General features: G+C 39.5%; 1 protein-coding gene across 2 annotated transcripts in view; it reads right to left on the reverse strand.

The window, feature by feature from the left end:
- The window catches only part of LOC105187135 (flavin reductase (NADPH)), a 118,737-nt gene that overhangs the window by 33,409 nt on the left and 58,260 nt on the right, over window positions 1-27,068 (reverse strand). For both annotated transcript variants that reach the window (XR_003113383.1, XM_025301721.1), the window contains exons 2-3: window positions 11,121-11,285; window positions 10,896-10,985 (exon numbers count right to left, since the gene is read on the reverse strand). Coding sequence is in view for 1 of the 2 variants with exons in the window: in XM_025301721.1 (XP_025157506.1) it covers window positions 10,896-10,985; window positions 11,121-11,285 (255 nt within the window). In the remaining variant the exon portion in view is untranslated. The remainder of the gene's footprint in view (window positions 1-10,895; window positions 10,986-11,120; window positions 11,286-27,068) is intronic.

Here is a 27,068-nt window from a genome sequence, read left to right on the forward strand (position 1 = left end):
GGAAAAAGCTATAAAGACAAAGCTCTCGCTTGCTCCTCGTCGCGCGCGATCGCCTCTTGTCGCTTACGTTGCCCCTCGCCGCGCGCGCTCACCTACCGTCACTCGCTGACTCCGCCTGTATCAAATGTCTACGTGCTTACTGCGGCCGTCCTCCGCTCTCTACGCGCTCGTTAGCTCACATGTTTTAATTAATAACTCGGTAACTATTGCCAATTTGACATTATGGTACATGACTTTTCTTCTCGGCTACATCCAATCTATCTCCATCTTTCGTCTAGATGATGAGCTATCAAACACCCTGTATATTAGGTGTACAAATGATCCAATTTTTTTCAGCAACATTTAAGGTTTATTTTAAAAGAAAGTAAATTAAATTGTTTATTCAAAGTATTCGCCGTTGCTTTCTATAACTTTAAGCCATCTTTCAGGCAGCTGATGAATTCCATCTCGGAAAAATGTTATGTCTTTAGACACGATAAAGTCGTCAAGCCATTTTCAGGCCTCATCCACTGATTGGAAGTGCATATCGGACAAGGCGTATTGCATCGACCGGAACAAGTGATAATCGGATGGACCAACGTCTGAAGAATACGCCGGGTGCTGCAGGACGACCCAGCCAAGACTCATTATGGTGTCTTTTGTATTGGAAGCAATGTGTGGCCTGGTGTTGTCATTCAACAATTTCACTGGACGTTCGCCTTTGCCAGTATACGGGCGTTTTCGTTCCAATTCTTGACTCAAGCAGATTAATTGACGTTGATAGCAGTCCGCAGTAACTGTTTCACCCGGTTCCAACAACTCATAATAGAGCACGCCCTTGATATCCCACCAAATGCAGAGAAGAACCTTCTTTCCGAAGCGATTGGGTTTTGCGATCGATTTTGATGATTCGCCGGGATTTACCCATGACTTTCTGCGTTTCAAATTGTCATAGAGTATCCATTTCTCATCGCCCGTAACGATTTTCCACAAGAAAAACTTTCGACGCTGCTTATTGAGAAGAGAAAGACACGCTGCCACTCGTTGATTTTTGTTGGTTTCAGTGAGTTCATACGGAATCGATTTTCCTTCTTTCTGGATCTTTCCCATCTCATGTAGGCGTTTGGAAATCGTTTGCTGCGTTACTCCCAACTGTTCTGCAAGCTCTTTTTGTGTTTGTGCCGAATTCTCAACGAGCAGTTGTTCCAAATCATCATTATCGCACTTCGGAGGGCCTCAACAAGGCATTGTTTGTCGATTAGACTGAAATTACCGCTTTTAAACCGCTTAAACCAAAATGCGCACACATCATACGATATAACACGTTCTGCGAGAAAGGAACAAATCGATTCGCATGCTCTTGCAGCATTTTTTCCTTTGGAATTCGTAAAGAATGCAGTGTCGAATATGCACCTTATCTGTTGCCATTTTCGACTGTACTGAACTGAATACTTTTGAAGGTTATGTTGGGCCTTTCGCCAAACTATATGTTCTTTTTAATAGTTATATGTCAACATTGCATAATCACAAAAGAGCAGGAAAATCTATTCAATTTAGAATAAATTTCATAACTGCTTAAAATAATTTGGATTATTCATTTGTACACCTAATATGTATATATATATACAGGGTGCACGATTTATCTGAAGACATTGAAATATCTCGAGAACTATGCATTGGATAAAAAAAGTGGTTAATGAAAGTTGTTAGTCTCGAAGGAGGACATCCAATGATACCAAACTCGACCTCCCACCCCACTCCCTGGGGGTGGGGATTGGAGTCAACTTTGAAATCTTAAATGGAAACCCCCATTTTTTATTGCAGATACGGATTCTACGCCACAAAATACGTAAATTTTGTCCGAAACTTTTTTTTTATTCGTGATAGATAGCGCTATAATCGCAAAAAATTATATTTTCTGCAGAAATTGATGATCATTTCTCCAGAAATGATCATTGGATTGAGAAATAAAAAATACCTGTTCAATATTTTTAAAGAACATAATAAAAGTTATTCCCCCCCTATCCTCTCGGGGTAGGGTAGGTGGTAACGTTCAAATCTGCATGACGGTTGCCCAGCGCATAACTCAATAGCAGCACGGGAAGTATTAGACCGTGATTACAATGGTCGGTGGATTGGCAGAGGTGGCCCGATTAATTGGCCTACTAGGTCGCCTGATTTGACATCGCCGGATTTCTTTCTGTGGGGTTACCTAAAAGATAAGGTTTATCAACAAGTGCCAACAACTCGTGAAAACATGGTAGAACGCATAAGAAACGCTTACGCTAAAACTCCCGCAGATATGCTTCTGTCCTGTGTATAGTCATTTGAAAAAAGGATCAATAAGTGTATTGAAGTTGAAGGTAAAAATTTCGAACACTTACTCTAATTAATTGAACAGTGAGAGGCAAGGGAACTCACATTAAAAAAGCACCCCGATCTGTGAGAGGCAAGGGGACTCACATTAAAAAAGCACCCGAAGGGAACATAAAACTACTACGTCCTCGTCGTTGTTCCTATTCAACGCTAAAATTAGTTTCTCGGAAAAATTCAACGCTATCTATCACGAATGATAAAAATTGTTTCAATAAAAATTTCACGTACAATCTAATTCCGCAATGAAAAATGTGGGTCCCCATTTGAGATTTGAACGTTATCACCCACCCTACCCCGAGAGGATGGGGGTGGAATAACTTTTATTATGTTCTTTAAAAATATTGAACATGTATTTTTTATTTCTCAATCCAATGATCCATTTCTGGAGAATTGCGGAAAATATAATTTTTTGCGATTACAGCGCCATCTATCACGAATAAAAAAAAAGTTTCGGACAAAATTTACGTATTTTGTGGCGTAGAATCCGTATCTGCAATAAAAAATAGGGGTTTCCATTTAAGATTTCAAAGTTGACCCCAACCCCCACCCCCAGGGGGTGGAGTGGGAGGTCGAGTTTGGTATCATTGGATGTCCCCCTTCGAGACTAACAACTTTCATTAACCACTTTTTTTATGCAATGCATAGTTCTCGAGATATTCCAATGTCTTCAGATAAATCGTGCATCCTGTATATATATATCAGGTGTAGTAAAAAGAAATCCATTATTTTTCCAATAGATGGCTTTGGTTATCTGTATCTCGCGTTGTATAAGTCCGATCGGGTTCCACTAGATGGCGTTAGAAAGATGAGATTTCGTACTAAAAAAACTTTTCTGACAGTTTTGTGATTAGTTGACTCAGTTTTGTTTGAGCGCGCGTCAAAGATGGACACTAGCAAAGAGAAAATACGCTATATTTTACAGTTTTTCTTCGATAAAGGCGAAAACGCAAGCCAGGCGGCTGAAAATGTGAATAGTGTTTATGGTCCTGATACTGTAACAGCCAATGACGTGCAATTTTGGTTTCGTCGATTCCGTTCCGGTAATTTCGATGTCAAAGATGCACCACGCACTGGAAGGCCAATTGTCGAAAATATCGATAAAATCATGGACATTGTCGAGTCCGACCGTCATGTAAGCACTGTTTCGATTGCCCAAGAGCTAAAGATTGCACAAAAAACCGTTTGGAACCATTTGAATAAGGCTGGATACAAAAAGAAGCTCGATGTATGGGTGCCACACGAGTTAACGAAAAAAAACCTCATGGACCGAATTTCCATCTGCGAATCGCTGCTGAATCGCAACAAAATCGACCCATTTCTGAAGCGGTTGATCACTGGTGATGAAAAGTGGATCACTTACGACAAGCGAAAAACGTCAAGCGAAAACAGTCGTGGTCGAATCGCGGTGAGCCGGCGAAAACGGTGGCCAAGCCAGGATTGACGGACAGGAAGGTTTTGCTGTGTGTTTGGTGGGATTGGCAGGGAATTATCTACTATGAGCTGCTCCCCTAAAACTCTTAACTCGGAACTGTACTGTCAACAATTGGACCGTCTGAAGGAAGCAATCGCCCAGAAGCGGCCAGCTTTGGCCAATAGAAGAGGAATTGTGTTCCATCAGGACAACGCCAGGCCACATACATCGATAGTGACTCGCCAGAAGCTCCGAGAGCTTGGTTGGGAGGTTCTTATGCATCCACCTTATAGTCCGGACCTGGCACAAAGTGATTATCATCTGTTCCTGTCCATGGCGAACAATTTTGCTGGTGAAAAATTCGCTTCAAGAGAGGCTTGTGAAAATCGACTGTCTCAATTTTTTGCCAATAGGGACGAGGGCTTCTATGAGAGAGGCATAATAAAATTACCTTCAAAATGGCAACAAGTTATCGAACAAAACGGCGCATATTTGACCTAAATCGGATCATTCTAACTATGGTAATTAAAGTCTTCAATTTCATGCAAAAATAATGGATTTCTTTTTACTACACCTGATATATATATATATATGCGAGGTGAAGCGATTGTCAAGATGCTCAGTGAGCGGCGACATGTTCGCACTACCTTCTTTTCGTATTTTTTCATATATATATTTTCTCACAGCCTTTGGACAAACGTATGTGTGCAGCGTTGTCAATTCTTCTTTTCTACATTTAGATCTTATATGAATGTGAATGCGACGCTGCCAATATTTTCTTATTCTCCGAAATATGCTTTTTCCTACTGCTTCTCCGATTCTTCGACTTGTTGGTATATACAGTATATAATAACATAATACAGAATAATTTATGCAATGAATAATATTCCACAGAAATGATGCTTCGGAAGATTTACAGGGATATATTATATAATGTTGAGCTGTGAAATTCTTATGAGGATGTATAAATTTAAAATAAATTCAATAACAATTTTTTAAAAAGAATAGTACTTGTACGTTAGATTTTACATGATTCGGCTGCTTACGTATCGTTTCACTTTATTTCTGCACTCTCTGTCTTACACTCTCTCCATCTCCCCCCTCTCTAGATTTCAAACTGTATGCGTCTAATATATCGTATGTTGGAGTCGGATATTATACTTATATTACACTACAGGGATTATTTTTATGATTTATAATATTTATTCTAAATTTTATATGAATCAGCTAAAGTGGCACGCGCGTAAATGAAAGAGAGAGAGAGAGAGAGAGAGAGAGAGAGAGAGAGAGAGAGAGAGAGAGAGAGAGAGAGAGAGAGAGAGAGAGGGAGAGGGAGAGGGAGAGGGAGAGGGAGGGGGAGGGGGAGAGGGAGAGGGAGAGGGAGGGGGAGGGGGAGGGAGAGAGGGAGAGGGAGAGAGAGAGAGAGAGAGAGACGAACAATAGAGTCGAACCGTGCGCGGGAAAAATGTGTATATTGTGAGTATTAGAGGCTACGCGCCACAATGATGCCGCGAACCCCTGTGAGTGTGGAAGAGAGACGAGACTTTCCACCAGTACGTCCACGAGAAAGTCATTCTAGCAAACCGAGTACCTATCGCTGATGACGAGATAGTGGAATATATCATTGATGGGATCCCAGCAGCGAGTCTACGGGACCAGGCGCGCATTGCGCAGATCACAACGAAGGTCTCATTGTTGTAAGGGCTTTCGAGAATATAACGCTAAAGGATAAATTTCCAGCTAACCATCCTAGTAGTGCAGAGCGGCGGCGACAAAGTGGCGGAGATCAGCGGCAGCAGAGCGGCGAAGATCAGCGACGGCGAGCAGGCATCAAAAGTATAAAGAGAGAAGCGACTGAAATCGGAGCAGAAAGGCGTTGCTTCAATTGCGGCCAGCGAGACCATGCAGCAGCGGATCTGTCCCACGAAAGCAGAGGGACCCAAGTGCTTCCAATGCAGCGAGCGCGGTCATATTGCCACGAAGTACGAGAAAAAGCGAGGTGTAGTGAGGAGCATTGAAGCGAGCGTGGGTGGAAAATATAAGAAATATGTTAAAGACGTTGCGAAGAAGCGTGAATGATTATGCGTTAGTCGCCCTTGTAGATATGGGAAGTGACATTAGTTTAATGCGTGCGAGTGCGTACATCCGATTAGGTTATCCGCAATTAAAGCTAAAAACAATTCGATTTCGCGGTGTAGGTGCGGTTGACAATAAGGCATTAGGCGAGTTTAATACTGAATTGACGGTAGATGGTCATATATATCCCATTTTGATACGTGTTGTTCCAGAAATGCTTTTGAGTCAAGATTTACTTGTTGGCACATATTTTTTGGATTTAATTGAGTTAACGACAAAAACTGGAAAGATTATAATTAATCCACCATCAGAGCAAACGCGAGATAATGATTTACCGGAGATTATGCAAATTAATTTGGACTTTGAGAGTAATAATATCGACGTATCACACGTAACAGAACCAAAACATAGAGAAAAGATTAGAGAACTTGTGCGAGATTACGAGCCAAATAAGACGCGAGAAATAAATTTGAAGATGTCGATAGTGTTAAAAGATGATGAACGGGTGTACCAACATGCGAGACGATTAGAGCGATACCAGAGAAAGAGTCAGTGAATGCGCAAATAAACGAGTGGTTGAGCGACAGTATAATATAGTCATCGTTATCGGACTACGCGAGTCCGATTGTGTTGACGAAAAAGAAGGAAGGAAAAAGAAGGTTCTTCAAGGTTGTGCGTAGACTTTCGACAACTGAATAAAAAAATTATAAAAGACCGATACCCTTTACCGTTGATAGAAGATCAGTTAGACTTATTACAAACCGCGAAGTTGTTTAGTACCCTTGACCTGAGGAACGGTTTCTTTCACGTTAAAGTTGACAAACCTAGTCAAAAATATACAGCTTTTATTACATCAGATGGTCATTATGAATTTCTACGCGTTCCGTTTGGTCTGTGTAATTCTCCAGCTATTTTCCAAAGATTCATTAACATAGTGTTCAGAGATCTCATTAAAGCAAAGACTGTATTAACATATTTAGATGATTTGATTGTACCATCAATTGATGTTGAGAACGGGATTGAGAAGTTGAAAATAGTCTTGCGGGTTGCGAGTGAAGCTGCTTTAATAATCAACTGGAGAAAATATAACTTTTTGAAGAAGCGTGTTGAATTACTTGGGCACATTGTAGAGAATGGGTGTGTATCTCCGTCCAAACGTAAAATTGAGGCAATTAGGAATTTTCCTGAACTAACGAGCATAAAGCAGGTGCATAGTTTTTTGGGTCTCAATGGATACTTCCGAAAGTTTATCCCACAGTATTCAACTACTGCGCGACCGTTGAGCAATCTTTTAAAAACCAATGTGAAGTTCGAGTTTGGCGACAAAGAGAGGAATGCTTTCTTGCGATTAAAAGAGATCTTGTGCGAGAAACCGGTGTTAAGACTTTATAAAATCGGTGCTGAGACAGAGTTACATACAGACGCGTCGATATACGGATTTGGCGCAATACTATTGCAGAAAAGCGAAGTTAATAACGCATGGCATCCGATTTATTACAATAGTCATAAGACAACGTTAGCACAACAGAGATATCCTAGTTACGAGCTCGAGGTGTTAACAATTATCAAAGCACTCAAAAAATTTAGGATCTACTTACTAGGGATTCCGTTTACTATCGTAACTGATTGTCGTGCTTTTGTGGCAACTATGAATAAGAAAGATTTGTGTGTGCGAGTCGCGAGATGGGCATTATTGCTCGAAGAATTCCAATATAGAATCGAACATCGCCCGGGTAGAAATATGAAACATGTAGACGCTTTGAATCGAAACCCGCTAGAGTGCAATCGATCAACAAAGAGATGGACTAACAACGCGGTTAAAGAAAGCGCAGGCCGAAAATAGTGATATTACAAAGATATCCAAGCTTGTAGAATCAGGTAAGACGAACGATTACATTGTTACAGGTGATTTACTTTTCCGCGAAAACGATGGCGACATATTATTAGTAGTTCCAAAAAATATGCAATCACAAACTATTAGACAGGCACACTTTTCTATAGCAAAGACCGAAGTTATTTTACGTAAAGACTATTGGATACCGAATGTTAGATCGAAAATCGAGAAAGTAATACGAAACTGCGTTATTTGCATTTTGTCCGAAAGGAAACATGGTAAACAAGAAGGGTTTTTAAATCCGATTATAAAGGGAGAAGTTCTCCTCGATACTTATCATATCGACCATTTAGGACCATTTAAGCATATTCTTGTTGTGATAGATGCGTTTTCTAAATTTGTATGGCTATACGCGACAAAGACTGTAAGTACGAGCGAAGTGTTAGATAAGTTGCGTAAACAAATGACTATTTTTGGGAATCCACGTAGAATAATTTCCGATCGAGGTACAGCATTCACCTCGGATGACTTTTCCGAGTATTGTGTAAGCGAAAATATTGAACATGTTTCAGTTACGACCGGAGTCCAAGGGGAAATGGCCAAGATGAACACGTCAATCGAACACTTATACCATTTCTAGCGAAGATAGCAGACTCTAATCGCGATACATGGTACAAAGATCTAGATTAGTACAACAATACCTAAATACCACAGTACATAGAAGCACGGGTATAGACCCGTTCCACCTATTGTTCGGTACGCGGGTACGATTGCGAGATGATTCTGAGATTCGGAAATTAGTTGAAAGCGAATGGATAGAAATATTCCAGAAAGAGCGCGATGAACTAAGAGAACGTGCAATAGCGAGTATGGAAAAGGTTCAGCGGGAAAACCGACTAAGTTTTAACAAAAAAGGATTGCAGCCACTAATTATAAAGAAGGAGATCTAGTTGCGATTAGACGAACGCAACAAGGACCGGATTTAAAGCTAGCCATGAAATTCCTTGGCCCTTACAAAGTAACTGGTATTTTGCGGGGTAATAGATATCTAGTGCAACGAGAAGGTGACAGTGAGGGGCCACACACGACCTCGACTTCTTCTGATAATATGAAGTCGTGGTTGCCCGATATTTCAGATACTGAGTCAGAAACTGAACCTGATAACGAATGATGATAGATGATGATATCTGGGGTCGGATATCCAAGCAGAATGGCCGAATGTGGGGTGTGTGAGCGTGTGCAGTGTGAAAACAAAAAGCGAGCGAGTGCCGGACCCTGGATTCGAGAGTCCTGCAGTATTGGTCAATGCGAGCAGCGAGTTTAGGAGTGTGTACGTGGGTTAGAGGCGTGCTGGTGAGTGAGCCGGCGAGGCGTAGGCTGCGCCGAAGAAGAAGCGGCGCGCGTGTGTTAGCGAGAGGATGAACTGGATGTCCGGTAGATGAGACCGTGTGTTAGAGAGTCCTTGAGATAGTGTAGAGTACCAAAGAGCCTGTGAATTGATTACCGAATAAATTGTTACTCGCTGTTTATCTGAGACGAGAGTTTTGATCCTTCTGTGAGACTGAGTGCTGTGAGCTACGAGGTAGGGGAGAGAGCAAGGACCCTACATTAATATATTATATATTTTTTATAAATGAAAATTATCTCCTGAGTCAATCAATATCGAATTTTATAGGAATATTGCTATCTCTGGAGGATACTAACAAATCAGTGACTTCAGAAAAAAAAAACTTTCTTTCCTCTACACGAGTAACTCACGAGATTTTTAAGAGTTTCCATCTTTTTTCCTCACCCTATATATATGTCTAATAATAAATTTATAATAAACATGCATTAAATTATATTCAAATTATAAATTGTCAGAACATAATGAATGGTTGAATAGTTTTAATAATACAGATTTGAATTACAATTTGAACGATTTAATAACAATTTTCTCCTTTCTTTCTGTTTTCTTTTTTAATTTCTTTTTCTACAGGATGGGGGGTTATAAGTTTACAACCCGAAGTGTGAAGATGGATTAGGTTAAGATAAATATAAGTCCCATACCGTTTTACGAGATTCGCAATAATTATCGAGTTATTAATGACAGAAATCTGAGGAATGGGAGCGCGCCGACATAGATGATTGAAGAAGCGTTGCAGCTACTCAGGCTACAGCGCGGCCCATTCGACCCAGCAACTGTTGGCGGCGTGCGGCGAGACGTAGGTCCGGCGAGATAAAACAACGAATAGCAGCGCATTGTCTTTCCCCTCGCCGCGCACCGGCAACAGTTTCTGGATCGACTGGGCCGCGCTGCGGCCTAAGCAGCTGCAATGCTTCTCCAATCATTTACGCCGGCGCGCTCCCACTCCTCAGATTTCTGTTATTAATAACTCGATAATTATTGCGAATTTCGCAAAACGGTATGAAACTTTTATGTTTGTCTTAACCCAATCTACCTTCACATTTCGGGTTGTAAACTTATAACTCCCTACCCTGTATAAACCTTTTTTTGAAAATTTATTTTTTTATTTTTTCGTGGAATTTTTTTGTTTTGGTGTCATTATTATAATTAAATGTTAATATATTTTTTACTATAATATAAGAACAAATATTAAAATTGGTAAAGATTGCGTTATACATTACGAAGAAAAAACAGTGCATTTATTTGGTGAATATAAAAAGCGATGCGTGAGAGAAAAATAGATCATAAAGAACAAAAGTAATATGATGAACCTATTTTTGCTGCTGAGAGAAATTTTATATGATTCTGGAATTGATAACTGAACATATAATAAAAAGTTATATTATTATATTAATTGCAATTATATTAATTGCAATTATATTAATTGCAAGAACCCAATATTTGAATCTTTAAACATATTTGCCGAAAAACAATATCGATAAACATTATATCTTGAAAAACAATCGATAGATTTGAAACTTGCAGAAAATATTTTTGAATGTTTGTCGCAATTATTGACAACTTCACTTTTTTCAATAACTTAATCTTAAATTTTTAATGAAAAATAAACGATTTATTCAGTGAAGATATCATAATTATTAAAAAACAATATTTGACAAAATGGCTGCTGTTTGGTATAAAGTTGTGAGAAATTCAGATATGTGGGTAGATATATACATGGCGCGCGCGTATATTGTGTATATTGTATATGTATATGTGTGCAATTAAAAAAAAATTACATATGTGTAATTTTTGTTTTAATTGCATTTTACCTGATAGACATACAGAGACTAATTCAACATTATATGCTTTCATAGCACTTATTATATTCTTCAGACCACATGATAAAACAGTAGTAGGACCTAAAAATATATATATACAACATAAAATTAAAGGAATACTATTTGTTATCATTGTATAATAAAAAAATAAATGTAAATATGAATTTTCGTGAATTTAAATATTAATTTTAAAAAATGTGAATGTTCTATATATACTTAGATCATTTCTTGTTCCTAGTGCTACTACAACAGCATCTGTACCAGCTATTGCTTTCATAACTTGATCTGCATTAGTAACATCTCCAACGATCGACTCAATTCTATTTTTAAGATCTTCAGGAACTTTAGCTGTATTCCTTATAAAAGCTCGTACTTTTAAACCTATATAAATATAGCAATAATATATAATAACAATATATAACATATAATATAATATAATATATAATATAATATAAAATATAATAATATAATATATTTATGCTATAATAATATTAATATATAATAATAATATATAACATATTTTTAACGATTAGACAAATAGATGGTTTGTACAGAATTACATTATTGAAAGAAAATAAAAAGAAATGCTAAGAATATACACTTCTTTATAAGAGCAATTGTATACAAAATAATGTCATTATAATTTGGAAAACAATTTGTATAAAAATATTAATCATTAAACAGTTATATGATGAATGAAAATACTTTTTTGCTACAATAAATCATTTGGAAAATGTTAAAATAAAACGTTGCTTTTTGTATTATTTACAAAATGAATATTAAAAAATTAAATAAAACGAAGATAATTTCTATATAAATAAAGACGTATCATTTTTATGGTATGGTAAAGATACATCAACTAAAAATAAAAAAAGTTTATTTCTTATAAAACGCATTCCTTATTATATAAATATATATAATTATATTTCTATAAAGCTCGGATTTAGAGGCAAAATTTTGTGCGCAAATACTAAATTAGCCTAGCAGTGGTACATTGAATGTATCAGTCATATAGTTTTGAAATTTCTTCTATTATAAAATTCCGAGATAAAATTAAATCGATAGCCACAAACACATTGTTATGCTCGAGTTGCACAATCGATATAAATCAAACACATTTAAATAATGAGTGAGTGCAAAAATTTATGCTCGATTCCAATAAACGTCATTAGGAGATTTGTGTGGTAGCATTATTAATTGATTGAGCTCTACGTGTATGTATCGTACATCGTTGAAAAAATGACATTCAGTTGACATACAGGTGTACCTAAAAATATGTTACAAATTTTAAGGGCGTATTCTAGTTCTTATAAACATGAGTCCAAAAATGCTTTCCCTCCGAGTTATAGCCCCCTAAAGCGATAAGTTGCCCATGCGGCCGGTGTTCCGAATATTCTCAATTTTTTTTCTCCGTTTTCTTGGAAACAATTGGTCTGAGAAAGAATTTTAGGAATAGCTTTTTGAACGTTTTTCCTCCTAAATCAAATGGTTTTATTCATTTTTCAATACGACGAAAAATAAAGGAATATGGCCATTTGAAAATTAGCACCCCCTTCACATCTCGCCCGCAAAATCGGACCAAATTGTCAAAACCACATAAAAATGAAGGTCACTATCGAGGCCACTATTAATTATCACGTTGTACAAAATTTCGACGACCTTTTCCCCCTAACTTTAGGGGGCTATAACTCGGAGGGTAAGCATTTTTGGACCCATGTTTATAGGAACTTCTTTTCTTATTTCTTTTCTTATTTGACCCCTAAAATACACCCTTAAAATCTGTAACATACTTTTAGATATATCCTGTATAAGCGAAATATTTGTATATTTTTATTGTATTTACGTTGCGAAAAAAATGTTGAAAATGAGTGAAGTAAAGATATAAACGGCACCTTAAAGGTATATCATAAAGATATTTATGGCATCTTACATGCTTTATGAGTTTCGGAAGAGTGTAACAGTTGGAACCGACCTCTCTGGCAGTCATGGGAATTCGGTGACGGACTTGCCAGAGAATTTTCCCCACCACGCCGGCACATACAGCTGGCTTGGCTATCTGTGTGACAGTTGCCGAGCTGACTATGTGCGTGCGTGGTGGAGGAAATTCCCTGGCAAGCCATTACCAAACTCCTATCACTGTTCTCTAGTCGATTTTCTGGCATAGATAATAATATCGTATAATTTAATATAAAATAATTCACGAGTTTCAATATAAGAAGTTGGTGATAGATTCAATATTGATAGACTGACCGAATTTCAGCATTTAACAAAGAATAAAGCTACACTTTGAAACTTGATATGCGAGTGCTATATTTGCTAACCGAAACGAACAAATCGAATCAAGTTTTTATAACTGTTTCCTTGTTTGGCTGATTAAAAAGAGTTGTTTTTTAATTGACTAATGACTGGCGTTGAAAAATCAATCCTATATATTAGGTAAATCGGAAAGTTCCGTCCATTTAGCGACAAGTAGCTATAGCTAGAACTGTTGTTAATCTATAATGTCTAAATGAAGCTTAATAGTTTGTTTTGACAACTGTCAATAACATTCAGTACATAAAAGTATACGTTTGCATCAATAACATTGTTTTTCACTGCATCGAAAATGTCGAAATTTGAACCAAATAAGCGTCATTTGCGCGAAATATTAATCTTTTGCTCCAATTGTAAGAAAACTGCAGCTGAAGCTGCAGTTTTCTTACAATTGAAGCAAAAGCTCATCGAATGCTTGTAGAAGTTATGATGATAATGCTCCTTCCGATAAAACATCCAGAGAATGGTTTCGACGTTTTAAAATTTGTGATTTTGATGTAAAGGACAAAGAGCGTTCTGGACGGCCAAGAGTATTCGAAGATGAAGAATTGCAGGCATTGGAGGACAAAGACCCATGTCAAACGCAAAAGCAACTTGCAGAAGCATTAAATTGTGCTCAATCTGTCATTTCCGATCGTTTGAAAGCCTTAGGAAAAGTTTACAAGGAAGGAAAATGGGTCTCATATGAACTGAAGCCAAGAGACATTGAAAGGCGAAAAACCACCTGCGAAAATCTGCTCGCTAGGCAACAAAGAAAGGGGTTTTCACATCGTATCATCATTGGGGGTGAAAAATGGATTTATTTTGACAATCCCAAACGTCGAAAAACTATTTACGATTCCGGCCAACCCTCAACATCAACGCGGAATGTCCACGGAAAGAAGATAATGCTCTGTATTTGGTAGGATCAGAAGAGTGTGCTGTACCATGAGCTGTTGAAAAATGGTCAAACAGTCATAGGGGATCTCTACAAATGATCCGTTTAAGCCGAGCATTGCACGAAAAACGAGTAGAATATGAAACGACACAGCATAAAGTGATTTTGCTTCATGACAACGCTCGGCCTCACGTTACAAAATCTGTCAAAGAAACGTCAGAAATACTTCGCTGGGAAGTGTTACCCCATGCGGCTTATTCACCAGACTGTGCCCCTTCCGACTACCACTTGTTTCGGTCGATGGCACACGCACTTGCTGACGAATGCTTCAATTCTTATGAAGATGTCGAAAAATGGTTCTCTGACTGGATAACCTCCAAAGATAAGTCATTCTTTCGCCGCGGAATTCGCTTGCTGACCGAAAGATGGAAAAAAGTCACCGCTAACGGTGGACAATACTTTGATTGATGTACTTTTTCATTTTGTTTCTTAAATAAAGCCATACGTTTTGCAAGAAAATAGACCGAACTTTCCGATTGACCTAATAACAATGGAACTTGGAAACAAGCAAATGAGCGTGTGGAATGTTCGATAAAAGCCAAATTACATCCGGAAAAGGTAACGTTTTCTGTTTGGTAGGATTGCAAAGAAATAATTTCGTTTGAATTGCTCTTTGTTGGCCAAAGATTAATTATAAAAACAAATATTGTCAATAATTAGATAATTCAAAAACAGCAATTCAGGAGAAGTGTCCATTTCTGACCAACCGTAAGGGAATCGTCACGATGACAACGCAAAAATACATATTGCAAATCAAAATTTACGCAGATTAAAGGAACTGAAAGGAGATATCATATTACATTATCAGACTATCACTTATTTCGATCATTGCAAAACTATTTGAGTGGAAAAAATTCTTTAGAAGCCATCAAAAACCATCTTCTTTCCTTTTTTAACTCAAAATAAGATTGTTTTAGGACTGAAATATCCGTACGCTATCAGAATGTTGGGAGAAGAAAACGACGACAATCACATCATTAATTAATAAAAAAAATTTGACATGTTAAATTATCGCTTGAATTTTAATGAGAAATTGAACACATACAAGAACTGTTGCATTCGTATAATAATATTTTAAGAAATAATTCGATGATTAAAAGTTGCAACGCTTTATTTTGGTGATTTTTGCAACATATCTCGTATTTAATAGGAAAACTTATTATTTGAAAGAGAGGGGAAGAGAGAGAGAGAGGGGGGGCAGGAAGAGGGAGGAGGGGTGGAAGGATAGGGGAGAGAGAGGGAGGATTATAAATCATGGATGACACAGACATAGGAGTTAATGACCGGAAATGGCTAGAGTTCCTCAAAGCTGAACATTGTTTTCTCTAATATTTTTTTAGATGTGTTTTCGTAAATTTAATTCCTGCATCGCATAGTCCTCTCATATGAGGAGAGTACGAGGTTAAAAAATATCACTCTATATTCTGTTTTGTCAAAAATGAATCAAGTCTTTGTTGGTACTTGGATCTCAATAGACCAGATAACGCATATAGTTCATAGTTCATAGCACCAATAAAATTAGTTCCGTTATCAGAACTGTTAGAATACCTCGTTATTTTGTACACAACAAGGTTAAGAAAGGAAGTACGCAACTATGCTGATACGTTTAATAAGCTATATTTAATAATAGCTTCACAGTGAACATAAGATATAACATGAATACGCAAATCACATCAAAAGAGAAATAAAAGATGTTACAAACAGCGACTTCGCTATAGCATGAACTATCGTTTCAAAAGAAAAAGAACTGACTTATTTGACCAATGTCCCCGCTCCCACCTTTGTCCCGCACTTCTTGAAGCCTACTAAAGAGGAAGCCAGTTATAAGACAGTTGGCGTTGCTTTGCGATCGCGTGTGAAACGATTCAGTAATATGAACTAATAATAAGCACGCTGAATAATTCCAACAAGAACATATATTAGAAAAAAAAGAAATATTACAAGGCTTTTACAAACTATAATCAAATAGCTATAATTGCCAATTTAAGCTCGTATACATAATAAATGTATTTATATTATTACAAACAATTTTTATTCTCAGACATGAATACCTAAGCTTCCAAACATTTCGGCTTTGTATTTGGCTGTCATTAGTGATTAAAAAATGTTAATATCTGAGTCAATTTGTACCCTCCAATCTATTAGGTGTTTCGGTTAATTTTCGCTATTCGCATTTAGATGATTCCAGTTACAAATATAGTGAACAGCTGGGCCCTCTCGGATCTGAAAAGCCGGCCTGGCGTTAGCCAGACTGATGCAGACACAGGGGGCTCTGGGTGGCACGCTCACCGTCTGTATGTCGATGCAGTTCTCTCGATCGCCCTCTATGGGGCGCCCATCTGGACGCCCCAGCTAATGGCCACCGACCGCTACAAGCGTCTGATGCATTAGGCGCTGCGGTCGGTGGTCGATTCGGGCGTTCCACCATATCATATATGGCGGCGACGACCCTGGCCAGCTTCCCCCCCCCCTCCCGTGGAGCTCATCGCGGAAGAGCGGTGTATCTTCTATTGGAGGGTACGTGAGCTCCGCGGAGAGGGGGAAGTGGTGACGGCCAGGGACCTGGTGGCCCTGAAGTCCCAGGTCAGAGCCCGGGTCATGGAGCGGTGAGAGACCATGCTGGCCAATCTCCACGGACCCGGGCTCCGAACGGCCGAGACCGTCCGTCGCTGTCTCGCCGAAATGGCGAGCAGGCGGGGACGCGGACTCTCGTTCCAGCTGGTGCAGGTATTAACTGGCCATGGGTGTTTCGGCCGGTTTCTGCACCAGATCCAGAAGGAGCCCACCATTCGGTGCCAGCACTGCCCGGTGCTTGAGGACGGCGCACCATATGCTGATGTCATGCAAGGCATGGGACCAGCAGCGCCGTGTCCTCGCCCGGGCGGTGGGATGCGCCGGAGAGGATCTCTCGCTCCCGTGCATGGTCCAGGCTATGTGCAGGAGCGAGGAGATCTGGTCGGCGACGGCCTTCTTTGCGGAGGACGTTATGTCCCGCAAGGAGGCCGCCGAATGGGAGCACCGCCCTGGCACCCGTCGCAAGGAGCGACGGAGAAGGCGGCACTCCTCCGGCCTCGATAGCGAACCCGAGGTGGCGCCAGTCGAGGAGCCGCCCCCGATCCGTCAGAGGCCTCTTCGACCGCCTCGGGCCCGCCTCCACGCAGGGGGGAGTGACAGGCCTAGAGCCTGCCTCCCCCTGCGCGACGGTAAAGGAGGAAAAGGGGGAGTGGGTGGCTCTTTTGGGGACGGGTCCCACTCTCCCGCCCCCCTCTAGCAGAGAGGAGGGCTAGGAGAGAGGGTGTGTCCCCTCTCTCCTCCGATAGGACCAGGAGGCCAACCCGACCGGCGCCCCGATCGGGCGACCGGTCGGGGCGCGGCACTTGGGCGAGAAGCTTCCTGAGAGCCCCAGGGCCGAGGTGTTGGAGAGGGTTTATTGGCGTAGTTCCCCCGACTCCCCTCATTCCGACCAGTCTGGCAGACACCCCGGTGGGCTTTTAGCCGGTAAGAGTCCGGCATAACCCCCGACCCTCCAAGGGGCAGGGGTATTTATGAGGATTTCCTCACCGTGATAAAAGAAGAAAAAAATGTAACAGCTGGCAGTCATGCAATATTAAAGATTAGATATTTTTCAATAGATTCAGTCCACCAAAGTTTACTTTTGCAAGCAGTGATATTGTTATTAAATCAATTCAAAATGGAACGCAATAAGTTATTTTCTCGATATGATTTCCCGCATTATTTTGATATAAAGAAAACTGCAGCTGAAGCACATCGAATATTAATGGAAACTTATGGTGACTCTAGTTTGTCAGAAACAACATATAGAGATTGAATTCGATGATTCAAAAGTGGTGATTTTGATGTAAAGATAAGAAACGTCCAGGTCAGCCAAAAAAGTTTGAAGACACCGAATTGCAAACATTATTGGACCAAAATCAATTTCAAATACTCAAGGAATTGGCTGAGGTACTAAATGTTGTAGTTTCAACAGTTTCTAACCGTTTATATGCAATGGAAAAAATTCAAAAGGAAGAAAAATGGGTGTCACATGAACTGATCGAAGTGAACATGCTGAACCGTGTATCTATCGCCACTGCTCTGATTGCCAGACAGAAAAAGAAAGCTTTTCGTACCGGATTGTCACTGGTTATGAAAAGTGGATCCATTTTAACAATCCTAAATACAATAAATCATGGGTAGACCAGGCCAACCATCCATATCAGCGCCAAAACATAATACTCATGGTCATAGGACATTGCTCTGTATTTTGCAGGATCAAGATGGTACTGTGTATCATGAGCTCTTAAAACCGAATGAAACTGATACGGCTGACTGGTACCGACAATTATACAGTTTGTAGCTAGTGTTGGATAAAAAATAACCACAAATCGCACACAATAAAAGAAAAGTGATTCTGTTGCATGACAATGCCCGGCCACACGCTGCAAAAGTCGTCAAGAAAACGCTGACAAAGCTCAAATAAGAGGTTCTTCCGCATGCTACGTATTCTTCAGACCTGACCTCGTCTGGTCCATTACTATTTATTTCATTTAATGCATGGCCTTCAAGACACATGTTTTCAAAATTGCAAGAAATTCGAAAGTGGATGGATGAATGGATTGCTTCGAAACCTAAATCGTTCTATCGCTGTGGAATTTATCTCTTACCAGAAAAATGGGAAAGTGATATAAAACAATGGAAAATATTTTGATTGATTAATCGATTCATTTTGTAATTGAAATAAATGTGTTTTTAAAGTAAAAAACAACGGAAGTTAACAGAAATATTTAATACATATCGTTGAGATGTTCCTCGAATCGTATTACGTCTACTCAATCCATGAAGATGATTCTTATTTTAACACTTAGAAGGGAGGATGCATCGTGCAATCACATTTCATGGTTTATATGTACCAAATTTTTGTGATCTTCAGATATATTGTGCTATGTAACCGAACAAAGAACAATAGCATTTACTGCTTCAAATTGAACACAACACAACAAAACGATGTTTTCATACCTGATCCTTCGTTAGGATCAACCAACGGAAATCGCATATAAATAGTTAAACTATAGGAATTCTAACTCACATTTTAAATTAATTATGCAAAAGACGTTATTTATTAATGAATACTTTTTAATTAATACCCCCCCCCCTCTTTATTAATTCCACCTCTTTATGGATACCTCCTCTTTATTAATCCCTCCTCTATATTGATTCCCCCTCTTTATTGATACCCTTCTCCTCCCCAGAATTTTTGATTCTATGAGCAAGATGGCGGCAGTGAAGTCACGAGAGAAAAAGCGTGCCGGGTGTTGCTAGATTCAACCTGGGTCCCGCGGTTGCTATCCGAACGCTCGAACTTTGCAGACCACAGCCTCCTATTGCTAGTAGACGTCACGTTTACGGGTAAGAGATGGCGGTCGTGACGTCACGCACATGTCCGGAGAAAAACGTGCCGGGTGTTGCTAGACTCGAACCTGGGCCCCGCGGTTGCTATCGAACGCTCGAGCCTCCTAAACCATTGTTGCCTATTGCTAGTAGACGTCCAGTGAAGGTTCTTACAGTGTGTATGATGGCGTCACGCATGCGCCAAAAGAAAAACAAAGTCGAAACTAGGCCAGACTCAAACCCCGGACCCTTCGTTTACTGTGCGATAGTCCTACCACTTAGACCACCATAGGTTAGGTTGGGAGGGAATACGAAACGTTCGTCGAAAGAGTATTTTACCATGCCGACTCGCGCCAGGCACTATCCTCATCGTTCTGAGGAGGGGGAAGGGAAGTAAAATGGGAGACATATAGAATTAATTTATACATAATTTTGTTTTCCAGAATATCATTTATTTGTTCACGGCTTCATACATTATATTTTTTACAGCGCATGCTAACAATTCACAATCAATGAGCGACTCGCGGTCAAAGTCGCTGCTTTCTTGTATTGTTTTTGTTGCAGTATGTATATTAGTAATATTGGGTCTGGGAAAAAGTTCGTGGCGTTTTTTTAGTAAAATTTAACTGGTTTTCTTATAGTGTGTAAATGAATTTATTTAAACCAAATATGCCATTATTATCGACAATGTTTCGCCATTTTTCGGGTAGAGCCATGATGCCATCAGTGAAAAACTTCTGTGGTTTCTGGTTGAAAAACTGAATCAAGTGGTTTTCACAGGCTTCTTTTGAAACCAGCTTAATTCCATTGAGAGAGTTCTGCAGAGATCGGAACAAGTGATAGTCAGAGGGTGCTATGTCTGGACTATACGGAGGATGCATCAAAACTTCCCAACCAAGCTCTCGCAATTTTTGACGGGTCATCAAAGGAGTGTGTGGTCGGCGTGTGTGCGGGCGTTGTCATAATGGAAGACAACACCTTTCCTATTATTCAATTCGTGCCATTTTCTTTCAATTGCCTGGCGTAATCTCTCTAGTTGTGCACAGTAGAGTTGAGAATCAATCGTCTGACCAACTGGAAGTAGCTCATGGTAGACGATTCCCTTCTAGTCCCACCACACACACAGCATCACCTTTTTCGGCGTCAATTCTGGCTTCGCGAACGCTTGTAACGGCTCACCATCCTTTGTCCACGATCTTTGACGCTTCCGATTGTCGTACGTGATCCATTTTTCATCACCGGTTATGATACGTTTCAGAAATGGCTCGATTTCATTGCGTTTCAGCAGCGCATCGCAGATGTTAATTCGGTCTATCATGTTTTTCGCGCTCAACTCATGAGGAACCCATACATCGAGCTTCTTTTTATAGCCAGCTTTGTGTAAATGGTTCAAAACAGTTTTGTAATCAATGCCTAGCTCCATACCAATATCGACACTGCTGATATGCTTATCTTGCTGGACTTTTTCAAGAATTTCATTAGCTTTTTCAGTGATTCGATGTCCAGAGCGTGACTCACCTTTTACATCAAAATTACCAGAATGAAAGCGAGCGAACCATTTCTGCGCAGCAGATTTTGATAAAGTACACAGCACTTCACCGTACACAGCACAAATTTTTTCACAAGCCTGCGCAGCGTTCTTCCCTTTGTCGTAATAATATTGCAAAATATAGCGCAATTTTTCATTACTTTTCTCCATTTTCAAACGCAAACAACTTTCTAACCACTGCACCAATTTCGATGTTTATGCACTCAAAGTAACGCTCGAAGTGTCACCTTTCTAACGAGCGTTTAGTGTCGCTGCGATCTGTGTTTCCTGAGTTATTTGCAATTGTCGCCATCTATCGGGAAAAACGCCACGAACTTTTTCCCAGACCCAATATAATTTTTCTTTTCACGAAGAATATTTATAAAACTTTTGAATTTTACACTAACTATACAGATATTTTCTGATAAGCATCCATACATGTGATTGATGCTATTTTCAAATGTAAATAATACATTTAACGTATCTGATGTTACATATAAGTAATTATTAAAAATTGTGAGTTTCACAATTTGTGAGTTGTACATCTTACATGATGTTATTGTTAATTCTTCTATACGCATCGGGGGAGACGATGACTTATAAAAATTGGCCTGCAGAAATCTTTGGATGTCAGCACGTTATCCCATTAGCACATTCCAAGTTTTGACCGGCAATAGCAGTTGTTTGCTACGATTATCATCAATGATTATGTCTATGACAGGCTCAGCTCCTACGCTGATTCCGATATTCAAATATTTATAAGCAGTTGCAGTCAAAGTGTATCGGCGTCCTAAGATATGCATAGCAGGAGGTCGTGAAACGCTGAAAAGATATAGAAAATTTACATGTCTGAATCTTGGAAAAATTACTACGGATAAATTAAAAGAAACAGCATTATGACACTCACCTCTCGTACATTTTCTTGTTCGGTGGAGCCTCGTCCTCATGTTGAGCAGGCATGTAATAATTTGCGTGTTTAGCGTTCACTTCAGCACCGGCAGCATACATTTTTACTATGTAGATACACCCAAACTTTACTATGTAGACACACAACCAATGAATCTCGTGTTCACAGAGCGACTGAGAGACAGAAGTTTTTTTCCGAAGCCTAATATTATAGCTATTAGGAGTACAAATAAGTTTCCGCCGTTTGACAAAAGATGGCCCCACCAGAAGGTTATGTTGAAATTGTCAGATGTAAAACGTAATATCGTAAGTTTGGATATCTGGTAACAACATAACCTTGAAGTATTAGTGACTCCATATCAGCATCACATAATTTTTTTCGTGCGAAAATGTCAAGTTTTGTGCCGAATAAGCGTCATTTGCGGGAACTTTTGATTTACTTCTTTAATTTGAAGAAATCTGCAGCTGAGGCGCATCGATAGAAGCATATGATAAGACTGCCTTAAGTGAGAGAAGTTGTCGTGAATGGTTTCAAAAGTTTAAAAACGGTGAGTTTGACGTGGAAGACAAAGAACGTAGTGTAAGGCCGAAAGTGTACGAAGACACGGAAATGGAAGCATTATTGGAGGAAGATTCGTGCCAAACGCAAGAAGAATTTGCACTTACATTAGAAGTGACTTAACAAGCAATTTCAAGTCGTTTAAAATCGTTGGGAATGATTCAAAAACAAAGAAATTGAGTTCCATATGAACTGAAGCCAAGAGACGTTGAACGCCGATTTTGCACGTGTGAAATGCTGCTTGCCAGGCATAAAAGAAAGGGTTTTTTGCATCGTATAGTCACTGGTGATGAAAAATGGATCCACTACGATAACCCAAAGAAGAGAAAATCATAGGGATCACCTGGCCATGCTTCAACATCGACAGCCAAACCGAATATTCATGGAAAAAAACTCATGCTGTGTATTTGGTGGGATCAGCTTGGTGTCGTGTATTATGAGTTGCTCAAACCGAGCGAAACCATTACTGGAGCTCTCTACCGAACACAATTAATGAGATTAAGCCGAGCACTCAAGGAAAAACGCGCTCATTACTACTCCAGACACGACAAAATTATTCTCCTACATGACAACGCTCGGCCACATGTTGCGAAACCGGTTAAAACCTATTTGGAAACACTTAATTGGGAAGTCCTACCCCACCCGCCGTATTCACCAGACATTGCCCCTTCCGATTATCACTTATTTCGGTCAATGGCACATGGCCTGTCTAAGCAGCGCTTTACATCATATGAAAATACTAAAAATTGAGTCGATTCGTGGATAGCCTCAAAAGATGAAGAGTTCTTCCAACGTAGTATCCGAACGCTGCCAGAAAGATGGGAAAAAGTAGTGGCTAGTGATGGACAATATTTTGAATAAAACGTAATGTACCGTTCCTTCACAATAAATTCCTAATTTTTGATAGAAAACGGCGGAAACTTATTTGTACTCCTAATACTATAGGGCATCCCCTCTCTTACTCTTCGGAGTTGCAGCGCAGATACATTCTTCAAAACAGGAAAGTAAATAAGATACAGCTATCTTTAGTTTAGATTCGGGATAGCATTAGAGATGTCGCTTCCGAACGACATCTTTTAACGATATCAGGGGAGAGGAGAGTGTCTTGACCATGGAGCGTCAGGTAGCTCAGTGGGTTTAGAGCAGTCGCCCTGCAAGCGAGAGACCCGAGTTCAATTCCCGGTCTAGCGACTACCGCGCTTACGGTATTTTTTCTCTCTTCGGAACGAAATAAGGAGCTGGCTCCGACCGCACGGCGTCCCATTGCCTAATACACCCTCCTTATTTCAGGGTTGTCATTTGACTCGCGCATGTCCGAACGTGTTTTCTAATGGAGAGAATATAAAGTAAAGGATTCCAAAGAGCAGAGTATTCTCTGTAGTTAATAAAGAAATGGAAGACTTCACTCAAACCGAACGAGAACTGTTGGAGCCTCTCGTCTGAATTCGCGAGAGGCTTACGACGCGTAGGTGCAAAAGTTTGACAAGTGTATCAGATGTTCGGAAGAACAAAGTCGAGCAAAACGACCGCAATTGTTGATTGGCGCCGCGCAATCAGTGGTGGTTCGTATTGCACGACTCGAGGGACTGAAAATTTCTGTGCAAGAACGCTTCATACACGTGGGTGCTGGACACGCATCAAGAGATGTAGAATTTGTATGGAGAGAAATTGATACAGCGTTCGAAAGCCGCATATCAACCGGCGCAGTTATTAATGTAAACCATATCGAACCTCTTCGATTTCTCCAAGATGCGAAGAGTACGGTGCTCGAGCACATGCGAAGTGCTATGAAAAGGCACAACAATCTTAAGGTGAACACTGTGTTCAATGGCGAGTTTATCGCGGGTGACAATCATGCATTCAAAAGCATTAACATAAGAAACAGTGAACTCTTTTCTGCTTTAGATTTGGAAGAATGGTACGAGCAACGCGTCATTGAGCTTACTTTGGCATCTTTGGAAGAATTTCAAGAACGTGATAGTGGCTGGGCACTGCTATGCATACTTGATCTCACAGTCAATGTGAACAAATACAATTCACTGCACGCAGGGTGCAACGTTGAGCTGCCTCACGAAATAAAATTAAAGAAAGCCATGATAAACGTACGAACTAAAGACAACGCATGTTTTGCATGGTCTGTGGTCGCGGCATTATATCCAGCTGAAAGAAATGGAGACCGGAAATCTTCGTACCCACAATATATCAAAATATTCAATCTTCAGGATATTGAATTTTCAATGATGATTAAACAAATTACCAAATTTGAACAGCTAAACAACATATCCATCAATGTATATACCATTCAAGATAAAAAGAAGCAGGAAGAAGCATGTACGAGAAGATAAAAAGAAACATGTACGATCGTTCCGATGCGTCTCGCCAGTAAGAAAGAAAAGCATGTAAATTTGTTATATGTGCAAGATCCACTAAAGTACAACGTGGGACATTTCGTGTGGATCAAGAATTTGTCACGTCTCGTGGATATGCAACTAAATAAGGCAAAATGCAAGAAATATATATGTGATCGTTAAGGAGATATTCTCCATGAATACAATATAACAAATATGATATAAAAGAATAACTCGTAATATCCATTTCTTTTTCGTTTCAGTTGCTTGCATTATTTTTATTCCAACGAAAAACTGGAGAATTATATCATAGATTGCAACAAGTTGAATGACTGTGCAGTCATCCTGCCAACAAAAGACAACAAGTGGCTCAGTTTTACCAATTACAGTAGAAGGGAACGGATTCCATTCGTGGTGTATGCTGGAATGCATTCTAGAAAAAACGCCAAACGAAGAAAAAAAATCGTATATGTATCAGTATCATAAAGTACATAGTATAGCTTATTATGTACGATGTTCCTACGATGAATCATCATCCACATATCAGTATCGTCACGATCCGAATTGCATTTCGTGGTTCGTCGAGGAACTTAAACAATTGGCGCATCGTATAAAAGTTATTTTGTATAATAATAATACCCCTATAGAAATTTTATCACAAGAACAGTGTGCAGCATTTTATAGCGCAACGCACTGTCATATATACGAAAAATCATTCGCGGTGGGGGATATACGCGTACGCGATTACTGCCATTTAACCGGACAATACACGGGTCCGGCACATTCAAATTGTAATTTAAATTATACAGATTCCTATTATATTCCGATAGTTTTTTCATAACTTATCAGGTTATGACGCTCATTTTATTATTAAAGAAGTAGCCACCGTGTTCGATGGTCCCATCGATGTACTACCAATAACGAAAGAAAAATATATTTCATTTACCAAACATATTAAAGATACAACAAGTAAAACATCAGACTGGCGAAATCATATTAAATTGCGATTCATCGATTCGTACAAATTTCTCAGTACCAGTCTCGATAAATTAGCATCGTTTCTCACTAGAGACAAATTAAAAATTGTTCAATCCGAATTTAAACACTTATTCGACAAAGATTTTGATTTATTAACGCGAAAAAGTGTCTTTCAGTACGAATATGTGGATTGCAATGACAAGCTGCAGGATCAATGTTTACCACCGCGCAAGTCATTCTACAGTTCGCTGACAGGTGATACAGTATCTGAGAGCGATTACACGCACGCCGTGAACGTATGGGAACGGTTTTCTATTCAAACCTTAGGCGAATATAGCGATTTGTACCTGAAGACTGATGTTTTGTTATTGGCTGATATTTTCGAAAATTTCCGCGATAGTTGTATCAAAAGTTACGGTCTAGATCCCGCGCATTATTACACATTGCCAGGTTTCATGTGGGACGCGATGTTAAAACATACAAAAATTAATTTTGAATTATTCACAGATATTGATATGGTAATGTTTATCGAACGCGGTATACGTGATGGTCTGAGTCAGTGTTCCGGTAGATACGCAAAAGCCAATAACCAATACATGCAATCTTACGACCCATCGAAGCCATCCTCATACCTCATGTACTTTGATATAAATAATTTGTATGGCTGGACAATGTGTCAACCGTTACCATACGCTGAATTTAAGTGGGTTGATGATACGTCGAATTTTGATGTATCATTAATCCCGTTAGATTCGCTCACAGGTTATATTCTCGAGGTTGATTTGGAGTATCCCCAAACTTGTATGATGCACACGCAGATCTATCGTTCTGTCCGACGCGAATGAAGTCCCCGAACAAACGGCAAGAAAAACTCCTTGCGACTTTATATAATAAGCAGTGTTATGTTATTCATTATCGCAACCTGCAGCAGTGCATACGCCATAGTCTTCGTATCGGAAAGATTCATCGCATACTCCAATTCACACAATCTTCATGACTATGCAACTACATAGAATTAAATACACAGTTTCGAACGCATGCAACAAACGATTTTGAGAAAAATTTATACAAATTGATGAACAACGCGGTATTCGGCAAAACAATGGAAAATGTTCGCAATCACGTCGATGTAAAACTTTTGACAAAATGGGATGGACGATACGGTGCATAGGCAATGGTCGCAATGCCCAATTTTCATAGCAGGAGC

This window comes from Harpegnathos saltator, unplaced genomic scaffold (genome assembly GCF_003227715.2).
Source record: "Harpegnathos saltator strain DR-91 unplaced genomic scaffold, Hsal_v8.6 scaffold444, whole genome shotgun sequence".
NCBI lineage: Eukaryota > Metazoa > Arthropoda > Insecta > Hymenoptera > Formicidae > Harpegnathos > Harpegnathos saltator.